This window comes from Pipra filicauda, unplaced genomic scaffold (assembly GCF_003945595.2).
Source record: "Pipra filicauda isolate LSUMZ 115617 unplaced genomic scaffold, ASM394559v2 scaffold91_size2508729_pilon, whole genome shotgun sequence".
NCBI lineage: Eukaryota > Metazoa > Chordata > Aves > Passeriformes > Pipridae > Pipra > Pipra filicauda.
Window position 1 is genome coordinate 1339602 of NW_024105109.1, and position 18825 is coordinate 1358426.

At 46.0% G+C, this 18825-nt stretch overlaps 1 protein-coding gene across 1 annotated transcript in view; it reads right to left on the reverse strand.

The window, feature by feature from the left end:
- The window catches only part of LOC120325286, a 93647-nt gene that overhangs the window by 61922 nt on the left and 12900 nt on the right, over positions 1-18825 (reverse strand). Inside the window, exons 3-4 of the mRNA XM_039391235.1 lie at positions 3962-4562; positions 1989-2047 (exon numbers count right to left, since the gene is read on the reverse strand). Coding sequence (XP_039247169.1) covers positions 1989-2047; positions 3962-4562 — 660 coding nt within the window. The remainder of the gene's footprint in view (positions 1-1988; positions 2048-3961; positions 4563-18825) is intronic.

Sequence of the window (18825 nt, forward strand, 5' to 3'; positions counted from 1 at the left end):
AATGAGAACCAAAGCTGCAAGAGTCGTGGCTCTCAAGTAATGCACAAAAATCCCGATATACAGGGTGTCGACTGAAAGACACATTCATTAACTTTGTTTTCCTGGCTTTAAAAAAAGTCAAGTGAGATGCTGATTGCCAGTCAACCACTTTATTTCTGACATTTTTAATAGACAAAAGGCTTACAGTTAGCACTGCATTGTGCCCCACCCAGCTGGCTGAGAATTGTCATCTTCTCACTCCATTAGGCTATCGGGTTGTATTACAATTTCCTAATTAAGCATTCCCTCCGATACATGTGTCTACCTTAAAAACACACTGTTCTTTCCCTCCCTCCCAAATAATCTTTTGGCAGGTCAGACACGAGGAGGAAAATCCCCATGAATGAAACAATGAAGGAACAGGATAGTACTGACCTTTTCTTGTAATAACATCTTGCATCTCTCTCTCCCTTGCTGGTTTCTTAAACTAGGAAACCAGTTCTTTAAAAATTAATTACCAGAAGGAAAAAACCCAACCCTTCTTCAAAGCACTCACTCCTCCCCAAAACCAGGCAAGCCTATATTGGTCAATTTTTTATCCTAAAAATATTTTGAGAACAAGGATTTTTCCACACACACATGATGCATCAATCTCACTCTGTCTGCATAAGACATATTAAATGTAATGGTTAAAATAAGATGAAGTAAATAGCACCGTTTTCTCTCCTTGCACCATGCATATGTATTGACACTACGCAAATGCACGGTATGTGAAAAGGATGTTAAAAACCATATACTTATGAAATTCAAGTTATGAGATTTTCAATGAACAAATGAATTTAACCACCTTCGTAAGAATAGTAAATGACAAGTTTATCAGGAAAGAATGTCACATTTACTTAATCCCTATTTACGTGATTTGAGCAGCCATAGCTTACCATGAAATACAAAGTACACACTGTGAGAGAATATTGAAGACGCTGCTACACCACAGAAAACATATTCTGTTTTCAAAACAATTTTAAGTAATATAACATTCTCCCAAGTCTCTCTATGTACTCTAGATTTAACTAAAACCTTCATATATCTTTTAAAATGCAAGCCTGACTAAGACTAGCCAACAACAATATTATGCTAACACAAGTCAAAACTGAACATCTTTTAACTTGATGGATTAAAGGGAAAATAATCAGGTAGGACATAGTTTTCTTGGGAAGGCCCAATTCCTCCCTCCCTTCTATTTCTAAAATTGATCTTATGTTATTTCTCTGCTTCACAGCATCTTTTTAAAACCTATTTTACATCTCCAGACAGCCATCACGCACAGGTGCAGTAGCAAGAGTTTTCAGAAATGTGGTCTTCTTTTCAAAGTAAAATACAGGCATATTAAGAAGAAACCTTACTTCTTGCACTACTATTTCCCAGCATGTGTTTGACAGAATCCTATTAACCCACAATTACTTAACCTGCAGTGAAATGCGGTCAACTCTTCCCTTCTGAACGGGCATTTAATACGACGATGTTTCATGCCGGTAAGACAGTTTTTATTCTTATTGCATTAAAAACATTATTTCTACATTAAATACGTTGTACTCATTACCATACCTTAGTTTTGTTTTGCGGTTTTCATCTGTTCCTTGACTGTTGAGTGGTATAAATGGAATCCTTGAGGTACCTACCTTCCAACATTTTAATGGCTCAAGAAAGGCCATAACATTGTCACAAATTAATTGAAATATATCTCATTCTTTAACGGGGGGTAGGTGCTGATAATGCAAGCACTGGAAACACAGGCAAATTCTTTTCTACTTACTATTTTTTTTTTTTTTTTGTATGGAAAGCGGAGCCTTTCGAATATTACCCATGATGCCTCCCAACCAAAAACATCTGCAATATGTTACGTTCCCCATTTGTCGCAATCAACACGCCTATTTAAAGCAGGGGAAGAAACCATTAATCTACCAAAATACATACACACAAAAACTCAGAGAAATACCTCTTGTACTTACACGTTGCACTGAGCCTCATGGAGGAAGGTAGTAGATTCAGTGCCAGCCATGTTGAAGACCTGCAAGACCCAGGTATTTGTGAAGATGTTATTTGTTGGCTTTGTGACTTTCAACTATAAAATATCCCCCACTTCCCTAGAGCTACCTACAATTTTGCTATTGCTCAAATTTTAAATGCGGTTTGTGAGAGACAGGGTAAGGAGAAATGTTCTAGGTATTTTAACCTCTTGATGTTACAGCTGTAATGAAAGAATGTTTAAGAAACACCTGAAATGCACTTTCATGAGTAACTATTTCCTTTCTGCTGAAGCAAAAAGGGAAAAAAAAGTAAAAAAAAAAAATCAAGCCTTTGAGCGATTCAGTTCACACCTTCAGAGGTAACAACTCTGCTTGGTTAGGACAAATGGTAGGACATGCAAGGTGATGTTTGAAATCAAGGTCTCATCCTCAAACACTCTTTTTCGTCTTCTCCCTCCAAGTAGGTCACCCCTCTCAGCTGATTTTGTGTAATTGGTCTAGTTTGTGAGAAAGCAAAAAGAACCCATCCTGCAGCATATGCTAACAGGAAAGCTAGTGCCCCACTGCAGGGGGAGAGGGCTTACTAAAAGGGAGCATCACCATCTATTGCCCTTTCAGATTTCTTTCAGGTTGTAGCAACCTGGATTTCTCAAAACCATTTCAGCAGTAGTAGCACAGCAAAGGCGTTTCCTGGTGGTTCCCTGTTAGTGACTGCACTGAGCTACAGCCTGGTCACCAAACCACGACTGCACGAGGGCAGCCAAGCTCTCCTCATCCCAAACACTCAGCGCTCAAGCTTTACCTTGGCATCCCCCCTCCCGGGTGACAGTGAGATGTGCTGTGTCGGTGTGGGAGCCTGATTGCTCATTCCCCTCGCGCAGTCCCTAGGAAGAGGTGGGTGCTCTGGGGCGCTCCCTTGCCGGGGGAACAAGCAGCGCTGCTGTTCTGGAACCTTCCAGCGCATGCCAACGCAGTGCCTGCATCCCAAAATCTGCCTGGCAAAAGCGCATTTCTGGAGAGTGTCTGCTCTTCCCAACACACCAGCAATCGTTTTTTTCATATACTGTATTTCCCAATGAAACCTTAGAGTAATTAATTGTGCTTTTGCTTGCTCCTCCTGAGGTAAACAGTAGCTAGAATGTGATGCTTGCATAAGTTCGGAAGGATGTGAATTAAAAAAAAACAACTCACCAACAAATCCCAACCAAAACCAAAAACACACACCCCGACAGCCGAGGTAGAGCAATACCCTTTTACCCGCAGCTGCTCTCAGGGATGTGGGTCCTGCCACCCCTTGCCGTACAGCCCCGACTGCGCCGTGCCCGCAGCACCCACCGCATCGCCCCGCACCGCAGCCGGCCAAGGCAGGGCCACGCGCGGCTCCCCCCGCGCCAGCCCGCGTCCAGCGGTGCGGGAAGGGCAGGTCGCCAAGGCGAGCCCCCCACGCGAGTATCCTCATCGGCGCGGCAGCCCGGCCTCCGGGAGCGGGGCTTTGTTAATGCCACTTCCCATTTTAAGGAGTTCTAGAAACTTTCCGGGAAGCGCCCGGGGCGGGCAGGGGCTGTGCCCGCGGACTGCCGTAGTGCAGGTGCCGGGCCCTGGGCGAGCATCCACCCACACCGTCACCGCGACCCCGGGGCGGGCAGGACGAGACGCTTCGTTCCGCATCCCGGCCGGCCGGCCGGCGGCGGGTCCGCCGGGCTCTACCCACGAGCACGGCGGAGGCGCGCACACCTATCACCGCCCGCCCCCCCAAGGTCCGCACCCCCGCCGCCGCCCACGCCCCCAGCCCCCCGAGCCCCGCAACAGGTACGACCTGGGCGAGCCCCCCGGCGGCCGCCGCCCCCCGGCACCTTCCCCCGGCGGCGGCGGCGCCGCTCCCCCGCCCCCCACGGGGAGGGGAGGGGATGGGATGGGGGGGCCCGGAGCCCCGCGCCCACCGCCCGCGCACTCACCCCGCAGCAGCCCCAGCTCGGCACGGCTCGCCCACCTGCCGGGGCGCGGCGCGGCGGCGGCGCTCGCAGCCTCCCGTACTGCAGGAGGCAGGCAGGGGCGGGGGCGGCGGGGCCGTATATACTGGGCACCCCCGCCCCCGTTCGCGGGGAGGGGGGGGACGGACGGTGGGGGGGGCGGTGCGGTGCGTGCGCGGCGACGGCGACGATCAGGTGACGGGGCAGCCCCCGACACTGCGGAGCCGGGCGGGACCCGCCGGGCGGCGGCCGCGGGAGGCGGGCGGGGGGAGCACCGCGCCACGCCACGCCACGCCACTCCGCGAGCGGGACGTGCGGGACTCGGGAATGCCGCGAGAAGCGGGGGTGGGACCGGGAGCGGCTCCGTTGTGTAGCGCCGGGTCCCTGATCCCCCCCGTCCATCCCTACGCGCGCCTGGCCGGCGGGGAGACCCCCTGCAGCCTCCTCCGGGCCGCACCGTCGGAGGTGCCGCTCCCGCGGGGATCCTGCCTGACCCTGCCTCCCCCCGGGGGCTCGGTACCGATCTCTTGATAGCGCCGCCGCAGTGAGAGCCACGGTGGTTGGAGGTACCCGCGGCTCGGGAGAGCTGGGGGGAAATAAAAACCGGCGTGTGCAGGCCGTTCTGAAGTGGGCAGAGAGGTCCTGCGGGTGTGCGGGGGGGCGCGGCGGGAGGAGCCGCCTGTGCCTCCACACCGCGCGCTCTGCTGGCCAGGGGACAGTGCCTGCGGTCCACGCCTATGGTGGGATGAGTTTCATTAAATACACTGATCCCGGAGTTCTCTCTGTTTAAAAAGCAGGATCAGCGTGGCTGCACAGTCTCATTGAAAGGGACTGTCAGCCTGCGGTAAGGGTGAGCTGACGGCTCGCTTTTAGAGGGAGATGCTGGTGCACCTCTGAGGATCAGTATTTGGTGCAGCCTCCTGCAGGGGGGACACCCGCCCTGCCAGGGTCATTGTCTCCTGCCTGCTGCCCACGCGGACTGCTGGAAAAGCAGCAGGCTTGGCTGACACGTGGCCACCCCTGCTCCCCACCTTTGAAATCTGGTGCCTGAGGACACTGAGTAATTTAATTCAGGCCCCTATACCCCTCTTCCGGGCAACGGGGTTGTCGCTCTTTAATGTAGCATCTCACCACCCATATCCACCCGGAAAACGCACCCCCACATTCCACCTTGCTTGTCTGTGCCTGCAGCAACACCAATCCCTTGATATTGGTCAAACGAGGGCTGAGATGAACTTCTGGGAGCACCCACCCACATTAGCAAGGCACTGAAGCACATACCAGGGCTCAGCAAGCAGCTGTGGGATGAGTGATGCACTCACAGCCCTCTGCTCCCAGTGAGAATTTTTTGTTTAAAGGAGAAAAAAACCCATGACTCTGAAACTGCACCTCTCCTGCCCCCTTCCCCCCCCCCAAAAAAAAAACCGCAACCCAAAACCCCAAAATCTAAACCCATCCAAACACTTCATTTGCTCCCGTTTGCCAGATCAGCCAGTAGATGCCCCTATCCTGCTGGCATTTTGTCCTAGGCTATTTTTTGTGTTCAGCGATGCCAGGGGGCAGGGGGGCAGGTGGTGAGTGAAGCCCCAATCCTGCATTTGCCTGTCCTATTCCCAGTGTCCCTCATGTCCTGCCCCATTCCTCTGCCGCAGTACCTCTTGTCTGTCTGCATGGCACAGCCGCCCACCACGGGCAGGCCCACCCCAGCCCCTTTCCGAGTCTTTGCAATTACTATTAGCTGTAGAGCTTTATGTGCTCCCCATCTTTGCAGGGTTTGGTTGCCGTGAGGCTCCTCCCTGCAAATGGCATGTTTTTAGGTAGTTCTCATGAAGGGAAGCGTGCTGGTGCAGAGCTGCCACTCCTGAGTAGGCTTATAGCCCCCTTGAGATTAGGGCCCTTTTGGTGGCATAAAATATATCTAGACTGATGTGTAATCTTCAGACCAAATCCTTAGATCAAAATGTGTTTATTTCCATGAGTGTTTTGTATTTTCATGGAAATGTTTTCTTTATATTTTATTCATTTCAGTGCTGCAACCTTTACTCATTTACTCCTCTGACAAGGAGGTACCAGAGGCATGTGCTGGGTTGCACCTTTTTTCCCTGATAGAATAGGTGTCTTCACATTAGTGCATTAGCATCTTTTTCTCCTTGAAAACTCTTAAAGCTTTAACCTTGCAGCTTACTGCCATGTAATCGTAAAGCTGTGCTTTTCCTGCTAGAAATTTCTCATAGGAACTTGTCTCCCTGACATGATCCACTTACTGTTTTTCCTTGTCAGGTGCAGGCTTGTTTTTCAATAAAAATAAAAGCAAAGAGCTAATTCTGAAATCCTTAGTCAGACAAAGCTTGCACTGAAATCAAGGGGAGCCTTGTCTCAGTGTAAAGATTGCAGGTTGAGGATCAAAATCATTATAATAAAACATTGTCACAGGAACAACATCTCCCACTTCAAAAATAAACATCTTTGCTCCAGTTAGCTATTTATGTAGCTGCAGGAGACTATTGATTTAGGAAAGCTTTCTGGTGCACAGATACTCTAAACCCTTAGCACTACTAAGAAGCAGCACAGCTCAGGAGGAGCAGGTTACAAAGTATAATGTAAACCTCTGCTCTCCTTTGCTTCTGGCAATACTCAGGTAAAGCCTCTGGCTCACCTTCACCTGAAACACCCATCTGCCAGTTCTTCTCCCCATCCCATGGCCAGATGGTCCCAGCCAGGCTGCATTGCTGGCAGAATTAAACATTTGCCCATGGTGGGGACACAATGCTTCATAGCCTGGCAAAGGCCCTGAAGAACAAGAGCTGCATCCCTGCTTGGGTATGATACACCTTTAGCTTCTCCCCGCTTGCCTCAGAGATTCTTACAAGAGGGACTACAGAAATTTTGGTAATTGTTCCAAAATAAGAACAAATCTACTATTACATCACTAGCACAAATCAAGAGGCGGGGCAGGCAGAGAGAAAGCCTGATTCAAACAGAGGAAAATTTGTCATCATATTTGTATAAATTTCCAGAATTTCTGTAGTGATAGAATCATCCCATTATACTTACGGTAGAAAAATACTTGCAGAATTATTTTTGAACAAAAGCTACCAAGTGGTTACATTACATAAAACAGAAAATTGAAAGTAAAAAAATTGAACAGTGCTATAAAGTGTTTCTAAAGAGTCAGACTTTAATCCCAACAAATAGCAAAGCTGTAAATAACAGGAAGAGTTGGTTACTTTTGAGTATTGCAACTTACAGCACATAAAGTTGCTATTAAGGTACATTTCTAGGAATTAGGCTGGTGACTTCAGTGAGAAAAGAGTTGGGCTGAAAATGTGTTAGAATTATTTTTATGGAAGATGATGGAGTCTTTCTCACTGCTGCTGCCGTACAGATCTCCTTACAAGGTGTGTAAAGAATTAAGTGTTTTGATAAGTAGTGTCCACCAGGAACCAGCACATTTGGCCCCTCACCAGAAGACATTGCTACTCTAACAAGAAATAGATAAACTTGAATCCACAAGTAAATTTTTATCTCAAGGGAAGGCGAGTATGGTATTTCCACACTAATGCAAACAGATGTTAACATAAAAGAAGCTGAAACAACACATCGCTCAGAGAAAATCTAAGTTGCTCAGCCTTTAATCTGTTTAACATAAATAACTTCCATAACTATGGTGAATAGGGCAGTTGATCAGAAGTCCCAGTATGGAGGCTTGGAAGTCATGGTATGAAATCTGTTCATTTTACATCCCACATCCCGAAAAATGGCAATATCTGTGTCTGATGTTCTGAGAAATGCCAATACCACATAATTTTGTTTAGTGGCCTATTTACGTAGAGACTGGCTCTCTGCTGAAGTGTAAAATAGCGCTTTGGCATAGTTGGAGGATACAAAAGTAAGTTGCATGCACTGCATCTGGTTTTAACATCCTTTGGGAGCAGGCAGGCAAATGTGGTAGTTCGGCCATCGGGCAACCCTTATAATGTGTTCAGAGCTGCCTTCTGATTAACCAGACACTTCAAGCTCCTCTCCAAAAAGCAGCAGGTGAACTCTGATTTATTTGCTGTACATAAGAAGAGGGTAAGTGCTGTATTACTCCAGTTAGAAGCTGGTAAACCCCATTTACCCATTATAGTCCTGTGGACTCTTGTCTCTGAGCAATGGAGCTTGACTTGAAAAGCCTTAAAAAGAGGAAGGGTAAGTCTGTGGTTGTGTTGGGGGCAAGGCTTTGTAGCTTCAATTTTAATTCTTGTCCTGAGCTGTGGATACCATTGCCTTGCTCTCCTGTCTGCCACCAACCCTTTTCCCCTGCAATAGAGAGGTAATAGAGACCTAAATAGTAGGTCTGCTATGTCTATTTAGGTCCTAGACACTTGTGACCACAAACTAATCACATACAAAATGGGGCCCTGAGCTTAGCTGAGAGGTCAAGGCATAGCACAAATGATTTGCCCATCTAGTATCCATGTGGGGCCTCATGCTTGAAGTAAGAGCAGTGCTAAAAGCAGCAGACTGCAGCTCAGACCTGCATGGGCTTCCTAGTTGCCCATGGAGCCTAGGGAGGAGACAGCCCTCTGCTTCCTTCCTTCTACTCCCTCCTTCTACTTCCACTTCTCTCTAGAAAGGACCTTTTTTAGACCCTCATGTAGCAGATGTGGGTCCAGCAACCCTTCGTGGGGCAGGACCTGGGAAACCCTGGGAGAGTTTTCCACATATGGCTACACAGCTGCAGAGTGGCCCAGGGGACATCCTCTGCCATGTCCTTAACCCTCCATCAGGGAATGATGGAGCTGAGGCCATTGCCCATAGCAAAGGGCATACAAAAATTTAATTTATTATTCCTATAGGGTGTTTGAGATGAATTGACTGAATCTAAGGAGTTGATACTCATCATTACCAATGAGTCTGCCCATTCATTTAGCAGTAGAAAATGAGAAAATGACCAGAGAGGGACCAGGACTCCCACCATCAGCTTGTAACCTTTCAACCATGAAACATTTGGTTTAAGACATGTACTACTTCTTGGGCTTTCCCATACTGTTCAATGTTTGTAAGAAAAAGTCTTTTGTATGCTACCTGCCCCCAGACTACAGATGACACAAACCAGAGTTCAAGAGCTCACGATATCATAAAATGGAAGAAAAGCTGCAGTGTTTGCATTTAAACTGAGCTCTTTGAACAAATGTTTTGGAATTGTTCATAAACAAGAGGTTCCAGTAAAAATGTGACTAATGCCATTAGTCATCAGAACTGGACCTTCTGCATCGCCATAGACATCGGTGGCAAAGTTCCCATTGCCTTTAGCAGGAGTAGGTTATGTTTCTAGTAGATTTACTGACCTTACCTAATATGTCAAAACCGTCAAGCCCCATCAGAAGACCTCAGTATATGAAATGCTATGCCTAATAGCAGAAGAAAAGAGTATTTTGGAACACAGGGAAGCTGATGTGAAAGGGGCAATAAAAGAGTACATTAAATGATGATGCCTCTATTGAAAGGAAATTCACAGGCATCTGGGACCATTACCTTTCATATCCCAGCAATCTGGAAATTAACCTTTAACCCTTCTCTGTTGACCTCCTCTCCTTTCTCTTTTTCTGTCATTCTTTTTTCCTAATGACTGGAGAAGATAGATATGGTCTATGATTTACGCTTCCGAAGGCTACAGTCTGCCTCCTTCTTATGCCATCCCAAATGCTGCAATGTCTGTGTTCACTCAACTCCAGAAAGAGTCAAAGCTTCACTCAGATTTACTTCCACATCATCCTTACCAACACCTGAATTGTTTATGCTTCATTTATTCCAAATCCTGTGTTATTTAATTACCTCTGACCTAGGCATAAATCTTACTCCCATCTTCGCTGTCACCTAGAAGTGAGCAAAACACTAGTGCTGTTGGATGCCCTCTGCTTCAAGGAGAGGTTGAACCCTTTGGACTTGCATAGGGTGATGCTGCACAGGGGGTATACGGAAATACACCACAGCCACATTACAAAATTGAAATCAGGAGTAAGAGTCACCTTTAACACTTGATCCCGAGGGAGAGGAATGCAGGAATGACTATTTCATGTCCTGATCACAGGGATATCTGGCAGATAGAGTGTCAGATCAGTAGGTTTCAGAAAGAGTGTGACAAAATCACTTTTAAGCATGGAAAAAGTGACTATAAAACCAAAAACAATGGTTACAACTCTTCGGGGCTATGATGGCTGCACACAAAATCTCTGAAATGCTGTGAGTTAGCAATATTAGCTTTATCAGGAGAGGAACTAGGAGAGCAAGACATGGCCTCTTGTCATGAAAAATGGAAATTCTGCCTGAGTAAGGTCTGAACTGCCTTTGCCTGCAGAGCAACTGAAAGTCCTGAGTCATCACACTGAATTGTAAGCTGCCGGCTGCAAATCCAGGCACCGAATTCCCACCTAAGTTCTCTGCATGTATTGCAAATGGAATTTTGCTGACATAGCTGTATTTCACCGCATGCCAAAATGTGAATTTCTCCTATGGTTTCCTTTTCCTTGGAGGCTTCCCTCTTTGCCTTGGGCATGCCTTTAATGTGCACCAAGAGCTAAGACTGGCATAACTAGTCCTCACACCATCATGCTCAGAGACACGTGGTGACTTGGTTCTTACCTACACACCTGGTTTTTGGACTTTTTTTCCTGCAGAATCCAAAGGTGGGTGGGGAAATCTAGTTGAATTCTAGGTTTCATTATTTTGTAAGAGAAATAATGTACCTGGCAGTTCAACAGCATTGCTGGGTCCTTTCCTTTAAGCATTGCTAAGGTCACACTGGTACCATTCAGCATCTCTGGAGTCACCCTGAAGCTGTATGCTGATTTAGCCTTAAGTGATGGGTTTTCCTCCAAAACCATCTAAGTGCTTTCCCAGAGAAATGAAGGCACCACCTGCAGTTCCTAATGGCTGGTCCAGATTTGCAGGGAAGATATACTGAGAAGAAGTGATTTTTTTCAGGTTATTGAATTGGGATGTGCTTAGCATGATGGAGCATGGGAGTCTGCTTCCCCACCAGAGCTGCACCATCACTGCTTGTCCCCTCCTCTTATGCAGACCCTGCCAGCTCACAGGCACCATTCAATTTATTTCCTCTGGGCTCTGTCAGAGAATTTGCTGCTATTTACAGAGAGCTGCTCTGAAGCTTTTGGGGAGGTGCAGTTTTACCTAGTATATTTGCCAGACACTCAAGGTGACTGTTTCCTCCCCTGGCTGTGGCAGTCCCAGCATGCCAGGAGTGGAGGGCTTTGCTTTTCGGTGGGTGCTCCCATCCCGACATGAACTGCAGCAGTGGCACATATGCGTGGGATGCAAGAGTGCCCTTTGCCTGGCCTCCTTCTCTGTCTGTGACCAGAAGTGCTTGAGGGATGACCTGTCAAGGAACTGGTAATAGAAATAAATGAAGGCAAATCCCCCTCCTATTGTCCACAGAGGCTATTTTTGGTGCAACTATTTTAAGGGTTGTTCTTCTGGCGTTCCACATCCTGACATTTCAGCAGATTTGCCTCACCTACTGTCTGCATTACTGGGTTTTCAGCTACAGATCATCCCTATCAAGCCACTGCAGTGCTGTATTTATAAAACAATAACTCCAGGAATAAAAGGGGTATATGCACTCTCCCCCGCCCCCAGAACTTAAGAGCCTCAGCACCATTTTAATATTCAATATACGATGCCTTAGTCAAGCAAAACACACTTCATGCAGAAGTTGTTTAATAAAATAAAAACATGCTCCAAAGTGACCCACATGGCAGGGGTAATTTAGTATGCTGCTCTTTGTGCTTTCTGTCTTACTTCTGCTGTTTACAGATATTTTTTTTCTCATCTGTTTGCACAAGGAATATATGCTGACACTGTCCTTTTCATGAATAAATCTCTTCTTAGCATGTTGGCCAGCACAATAAAAAAATTAACAAACAAATTAGAACCTGAACCTGTAACCTTTTATGATGAAAGGAAAACCTGTTCATGGGCCAGCTCCCTGGCTTGCAAGGGACTTTTTCTGTAGGAAGAGCTGCTCACATGAGCTACATGTACAGGGTCTCAGAATTTTTGTGCTGCAGAGCTTGACTGTCGGCCAAAGCTGGAGGCGGCTCGGCAAAGGGAATAAAGGTGGTTGTCAAAGATGAGTCTCAATTTCCTTTTCCTCTGCCACCTGGTTTGTTGGAAAGGCCAAAGCTTGCTGTAGGCTTATGATCTTGGTGGTATGGTTTGCCTCCAAAGCAAGAATTATGCCTGTGGTGCCTCTTCCAGCAGAAGAATTATGACATGGTGTCTCTGAAGTTACATGGATTCCAAAATAGATTGATGGGAAGAAGTCCTCACAAAGGCTGTTAAATATGAAGGCAGCACCTCAACCTCAGGTATCCTCTGAGCTGTCTGGAGGTTGAGTGTCTAAAGGAGAAGCATTATCCTACGTTGCTCTTCCGCCATTAGCCATGTGCACCTTCCTCTGACATGTTATGTCTATCCTCATGTTCAGAGCTGACCTCAGCAGTTCCCAGATCCAAGTTAGAGTATTTTCATTTGGCTACATCCTAGTAAGCAAATGGCGAGAAATGGTCAGGACTTGGCATATATTGACCCAAATGCCACATGTTAAGCTTTCCTCTTCCCTCCTGCCTTCAGGAAGACTCGTACTCATCCTTGTGCTGGTGTTGAGGGACCAGTACAATGCAGGTGCTTGTGACCTGCTTACTTATCAGCTCAGCTGGAAGCAAATGCCCTGGCCAGACCAGTTAGCCTGGCTCAGAAATGCCACCCAGGTGATTTTATGTATAGATCAGGAGGTTGTACAGGACAACATCTGAGAGGCAGCAGAGATCTGCAGCTGGGGTTGTCCCCAGCACATGCCATCTGCCAGGCAGTGCAAGAGTCCCCAGCTGAGCTTGCAGGACATGCAGAGCATACTTCCCTGAGCAAAAGAGGGGTTTTAGCCCAAAGAGCATCTGTCGGGCGTCAGCTGCCTTGTGTCCCCCGCTCAAGTACAGCTTTTGCCAGGGTCCTCCTCAGCTTGGTGAGGAACAGCTTTCTCAGCCTTTTGGAAGGGGAAAATTGTTTTCCCAGAGGTGGTTATAGGTTCCCAGAGTTGTGGACACTGGCTGCCCAGAGGTGAAAATAACAGGATTGAAAGTGTGTACAAAGAACTATTTTTGTCAAGGGATGAATTGTAGTAGGTGCAGTAATAAAAAATTAAAAATTAATATGACTAACCCAGGCTCTCAGCGGCCCTGGCTCCCACTATGCTGAAAATGGTATCAGCCTAAGTCTTTTATGCACTGAAGCCTACAAGGTAAGCAAAACTCTACTTGGTATCTTTCTTCGCTCCAGCAAGAATAGTCAATAAGGCCTTTGTGTTGTGCCTGGCAAGGAAATGACAAAAACAACTGCATCTTCAGCCAAGAAAAGCCTTGCAAGGATAAAGATGATAGGATTTCAACTGAACAGCAGAAATGCACTTTGGTATGAATAACTGTATAGGCTTAATATACCAATGTATCCAGCAAACCTAGTGCTGCCAGCTAGTGTTGGTTGAGTGTATCCATCCAACAGAAACCTGCAGCCTGGGATCACCAGTTTTGATATGTTGGTGGAGAGTTTTAAAGGGTAATCAAGCAAACACCAGCAAAAGTCCTACAAAATAGTGCTAGTTTTACAGAGCCAGATACACAAGGTGGATTATTTAATAGAAAAAAAGGGAAATAAAATCCACAAGGCAGTATTTCAATCAGTGACAGTTGACTGGGTGTGTGTCAGAAGGTGAGGCTAGTTGAAGAGTCATTTCTGCAAATACCCCAAATGCAAATAAAAAGATGAGTCTCCTGCCTTGTGCAGTGCTGCCAAAGGTCTTCAAACACAGAAGTAAGTCCAGGAGCAGAGTTATCAGAGCCCCCTTGTATAAGATGTAAACAGGCCCCCAGGTCTCACCTGCCATTGAGAAAAATTTGTCTTCCTCCTCTGAGGGGGCAACCAGAGCCCCTAAGAGCATGAAGGAGATTAGTCTTGGTGGTTGTGTCCAAAGTCAGAAGGCTACTCCCATTTCTTCTTGCTTCCTCTGCCCCTCAGTGTAACACACTTAATCTCTGTATGAAGCACAGGATGTTCATGTTTGCCTGAAGCACATATTTCAGAAAGACTTTAATAATTTATTGAAATAATTAAGGGTGAGAAAATCCATAACTTTCTGTGGCAGTTTGCTCCCAGTGCTGATCAACCCTAGTGCTAAAAACGTGTGCCATATTTCCTATTAAACAGGTCTGATCTCACCATCCAGTCTTTGATACTTGCTGTCCCTTTCCTCCTTGAAGTTAAAAGAGCCCTTATATACCCAATATTTTTCCTCCCTTAGAGTACTTATCTGCTGTCTATCAAATCATTCCTCAGTCAACTTTCTGATGAGCTAAACAGATTGAACTCCCAGCCTTTCACCAGAGAATAGCTCTCTAGTTGTTCAGCTGGTTTGGGGCTCTCTTCTTAAATGTTTGCTGACTCTTTCCAAATACTTCTGGTCACATGGGTGTCAGAAGTACACTCACTATTCCCAGTTTTTTTTCACCAATGCTGCATACAGATGTGCTTAGTTACTTTTTTTTTTTTCATTTAATGAAGTTGCCCCTTTGTCGTTGGCCATTGGGATCCTTGGATTTCTCCGAAGGACCCATTCCAGGCTGCAGGCATCTTTTCTAGAAGCAACCAGCGTTTGTTGCTTCTAGGTTTGTTGCATGTTACTGAAAAGGACTCTCCAGTGCAAGCCATCTGAACTGTCACATGCGTACCCACATGTTATTTTTCCCCCTGACCATTTTGATGTCCTTGGTGAAGTGTGGTGTACACAAAGGCAGCTGGGGGAGCATGGCTGGGGTGATACACTCAGTGCAGTGAGTGTAAGGGAAAGTCGCAACGGTTACGTGTGCCTCTGTCTGATCCCACAATCCAGGGATCCCAAGTATCCCAAGAGGCTTCTATTCAGTGGTCAATGCCTCCACAGCCAAAATCTTTCAAATAGTCAGAGGCATTTCTTGAATGAAATAATGTGATTGCAGGTTACTTCTGGCTTGCTGTCTGGTTTTGAGCTGCCTACCTCAGTACTCTGCCCTGATCAGCTAGGAAGCTGACCTGCATGGTTTTGATGAAAGAACACTTAATAAGAATAACCCTTCTGCTCAAGTTTGGGCCCTCTGAAACTGGGATTTGGGCATGTAAGCCTCAATGAGAGCCCTCACTCATCTGTGCCATACTTCCCCAGGGGATGTATCAGCCTTGTCACCCATCTGATCACACTGCACCTTGCGCTGCTTGTCCACGCAGCCGCCACATCTTTTTCAGGGTACAGATCCTTCCTTCAGTTTTGGAGCTGGCTCACCCAGTTTTTCCTGCAAGACCAGTTCAGTGAGTTGTCCTGGTACTTACCTAATGTTAGTCTTTTTTTTTTTTTAGTGTTTGTTATATTCTGAAAACAAAGGATTACTAGGGGGCATATATTAACACCTTTTTTTTTTAATTCCCTTTCTCCTGCCTGAGACTAACTAGCATACAAGAAATGAATGAATAGCCGGAGCAGAACTGAGCACAGAGAGCATCGCACCATGGCCACATCGCCCACTTCTTGAACAAACATGGTTTCCCAGAAGTCTAGAGGGACTTTGTCGGACTTGTGAATTCAGAGATGGTTAGGTCTTTGGATCTCAGGGAAATAATTGGCAGCGTGGTTTAGGATCAGAACTGACATTTCTTCCAACATCCAGGACACAATTTGCACGAATATGTTTGTGATTACACAATCAATGAAGGCTGTACATGAAGCAAAATCTTTGCCAGTGTGGTTAGGGATTATGGCATTAGGGAGAAATCCCAAGCAGAGATAATTACTCAGTGTTTAGTAGATCTGGTTATACAAGCTGCCAAAAAAGTAGTGAATGTGAACACCTTGAAGGAAGGACTTTTCTTAATGATGATTTTGTTGTTGTTGTACCACCATCATGCATTTGTTTGCTTGCAAAGGAAGTGTGTGCTGTTTATTTCCCCCAACTGATGTATAAAAGGAATAAATGAAGCTCAGTGAGCTGAAATGAGGAAAGACAGGCAAATCAATAAATCACAAAGTCATTAAGAGCAGGGAGCAGATTTTTTATTGCATTGTGAAATGCACAGGAAGCCACTGAACACTCCTGCACAAAGGGATGAGTCTAGTTACATGCATATGAAGAAATGAGCCATTGCATTTTGAAGATTAATATTAAGTGAGTGAGCATCATAAAAGACTTTACAGAAGTCAAAATTAGAGGCTGTGAAGGGGTAATTGCTGTGACCACAGACTTTGCAATGGAGCAGGCTGGTTTCTGTATGCAGTGCAGTTTGCCATCTCATTCCTTTGTTGGGCCATGGTGTCATGGAGCTGTGGAGGAGCAGGACAGCACTGTAGGGCAGCCTTGGTCACTTCACTTGCTTCAGCTGAGTGAGACAAAGTAATGGTGAAGAGGGTGAGAGGAGCCTTCATCCCTTAACTCCAGAAAAGGAGAGTTCTTCACTCTCCAGAGTCCATATCAGATGGATTAAAGTAGGGTAGGGAAACAAGAAACAGTCTTCTCCCTTCTTCCCCAAACCCTTCTCCAAGGACTGTGGGTACAGCAGAGTGAAGGAGGGAGGTCAGCGGGAAGGTGGTGGTGTCCATCCTCAGACTGTTTAGCAGATAGGTGGGTTATCATGTTTGGTGGAGGTGTCCACCAGGTGCAGCAACAATGCAGCCTGCAGAGCATCTGGGTGCTTGAGAGAAATCAGTGTGTGCAGTTCACACAGGGACCAGTGTGATGTGCAGCTTGTTAAAAGGAAATTAGAAGCAACAGCCAAGAGGGTAAAATGCTTGCAAGTGGTGAGAAGATTATCTCAAAAGGCACCTTACTACCAGGTCACAGTCAAGGTACTTCCAGTTATCAGAAAATGTTTTAAAAATGAGGTAAAACAGGGAGAAAGTTAGCAGCTGGATAAAGAAGGCAGTCAAAGATGGCCTTAAGAAGTGTAGGTTGTGTCCAAACCAGAGAAAACAGAAGAGCATAAGCTCTGCAAACAGAAGCAAACCTGTAGTAAAAGCAGCCAAAATGAATTTTTGTGAAATAATTTACTAAAAGGCATAAAGCCCAATAATAAAACAATTTTCAGCTACATCAGTCAGAGGCCACTTGCCAGCAAACACACAGGACCAAGAGATGACCATAGGGTAATGGGAGCACTTAGAGATGACAGGGCTGTAAGAGTGGAGGCAGACAAGCCCTCTGTGCTGGTGTTTGCTGGAGAGGAGCCTCAGGAAATCTCCTACACCACAGCTTTTTTTGACAGGGAATGAGCAAGAAACAGCCTCAGATTGAACTGTCAGAAGAGGAGGTTTTAGAGCAAGTTGATGAAACGAATAGCAACAAATCACCTGGTCCAGCCAGAGTTCAGCCTGGGCTCCTGAGGAGACTCAATTACAAGACTGCCAAACTACCGGCTGCGATGTGTAAGCCCTGCCTTCCATCAGTCATGTGCCAGGAAATGGGGGTGGTAAATAGGATACTCTCTTAAAAATAAAGAGCTTTGGGAAACCACAATCTTGTCTGTCTGCCTTCCATTCCAAGTAAATTGTCAGGCAGTGTGATGAAAAAAAGACCAGGCAGACAGGTTGAATTGATACTACAGGTCTGTTAGAGTCCTTCAGAAGAGCCGGTACATCTGTGGATGAGGATGACCCTTTGGACACAGCGTATTTGGCTTCCCCAAAGGTGATGACAGGTCTTTCACCAAACTGTCTGCTTAGTGTTCAGGAAAGCACACAGATGTGTCTCTGTAGCAGTAGTTTTGATGACATACTCTGAGTTTTGCTCTCACCCTTGTGTGTGAGCTGGACTGAGCTCTGCAGAGGCTGGGGAAGAGGAAGATCACCTGACCTGTGGCTCCCACATGCCCCATTTGGGCAAACCTCACCATCTCTCAGGACTCCTACTGGGGAGGTGGAGTCCATCATCTTCACTGATGTAGTGCCTTAGCTTTAACACAAACCCCATGGTGCTATGTGATGTAAAGAGGCAATAATAAAGAAAAAAATGAGTTCTTGCCCATAAATGTTATAGTTTAAGATAACAAGCAGTAGAAGCTTAGAAACAGTATCTAAGACTGGATTTGATTCTTCTATGAGGGGTGGTTTCATGTCTCGGCTGTTACAGAGCACAGCACCAGGGCTAATGTTTGGGTCGAAAAACCCCTTCAAGCCCACATTCTTCTCTGCAGCACTGCTGCCTGGCCACTCTTTTGCTTGTACAGTGCATTATTCCTATCTTGTTCTTGCATTTATTGGATTGAGTCTCCTGCTGAAGAAAAGATCCCAGGGTTGCCAAGTTAGTTTTGAACTCTAATCTCAACCTTCAGCCAACTTGTAAACCTATTTTGTTTGGGTTTATCTGCAAGTAAAATAAATATCTAAGTTATTAACGAAAATATAAGGATTTCCAATTTTTGACCTGACAGCCTGGCTGCTTTGCCCTGAATGGACTGCACTGGCAAGGAAACTTGGACTGGTTCTTCTTTTTCAGGATTCGTTTGCTCCTCTTTGCTAATTAGAGTGAGAGCCCATTGCTCAAGGTTGTAGGATCAGCTGATAACTTGTTTGCAGGGTTTAAAAGATTAAATCAAACAAGGAAGCTGCTGGATGTGCATTTAAAACTAAATTTCTGGTTTTACCTTTGAATATATATAATGTATATAGTGTGATGATTAAAATGGAGGATAAGAAAATATGTTGCTTTGAAAGATTTAATCAGTTATTTCCATAGGAGCATGTCGGGGAATCAAGGACACTTGATTTCCCTTCA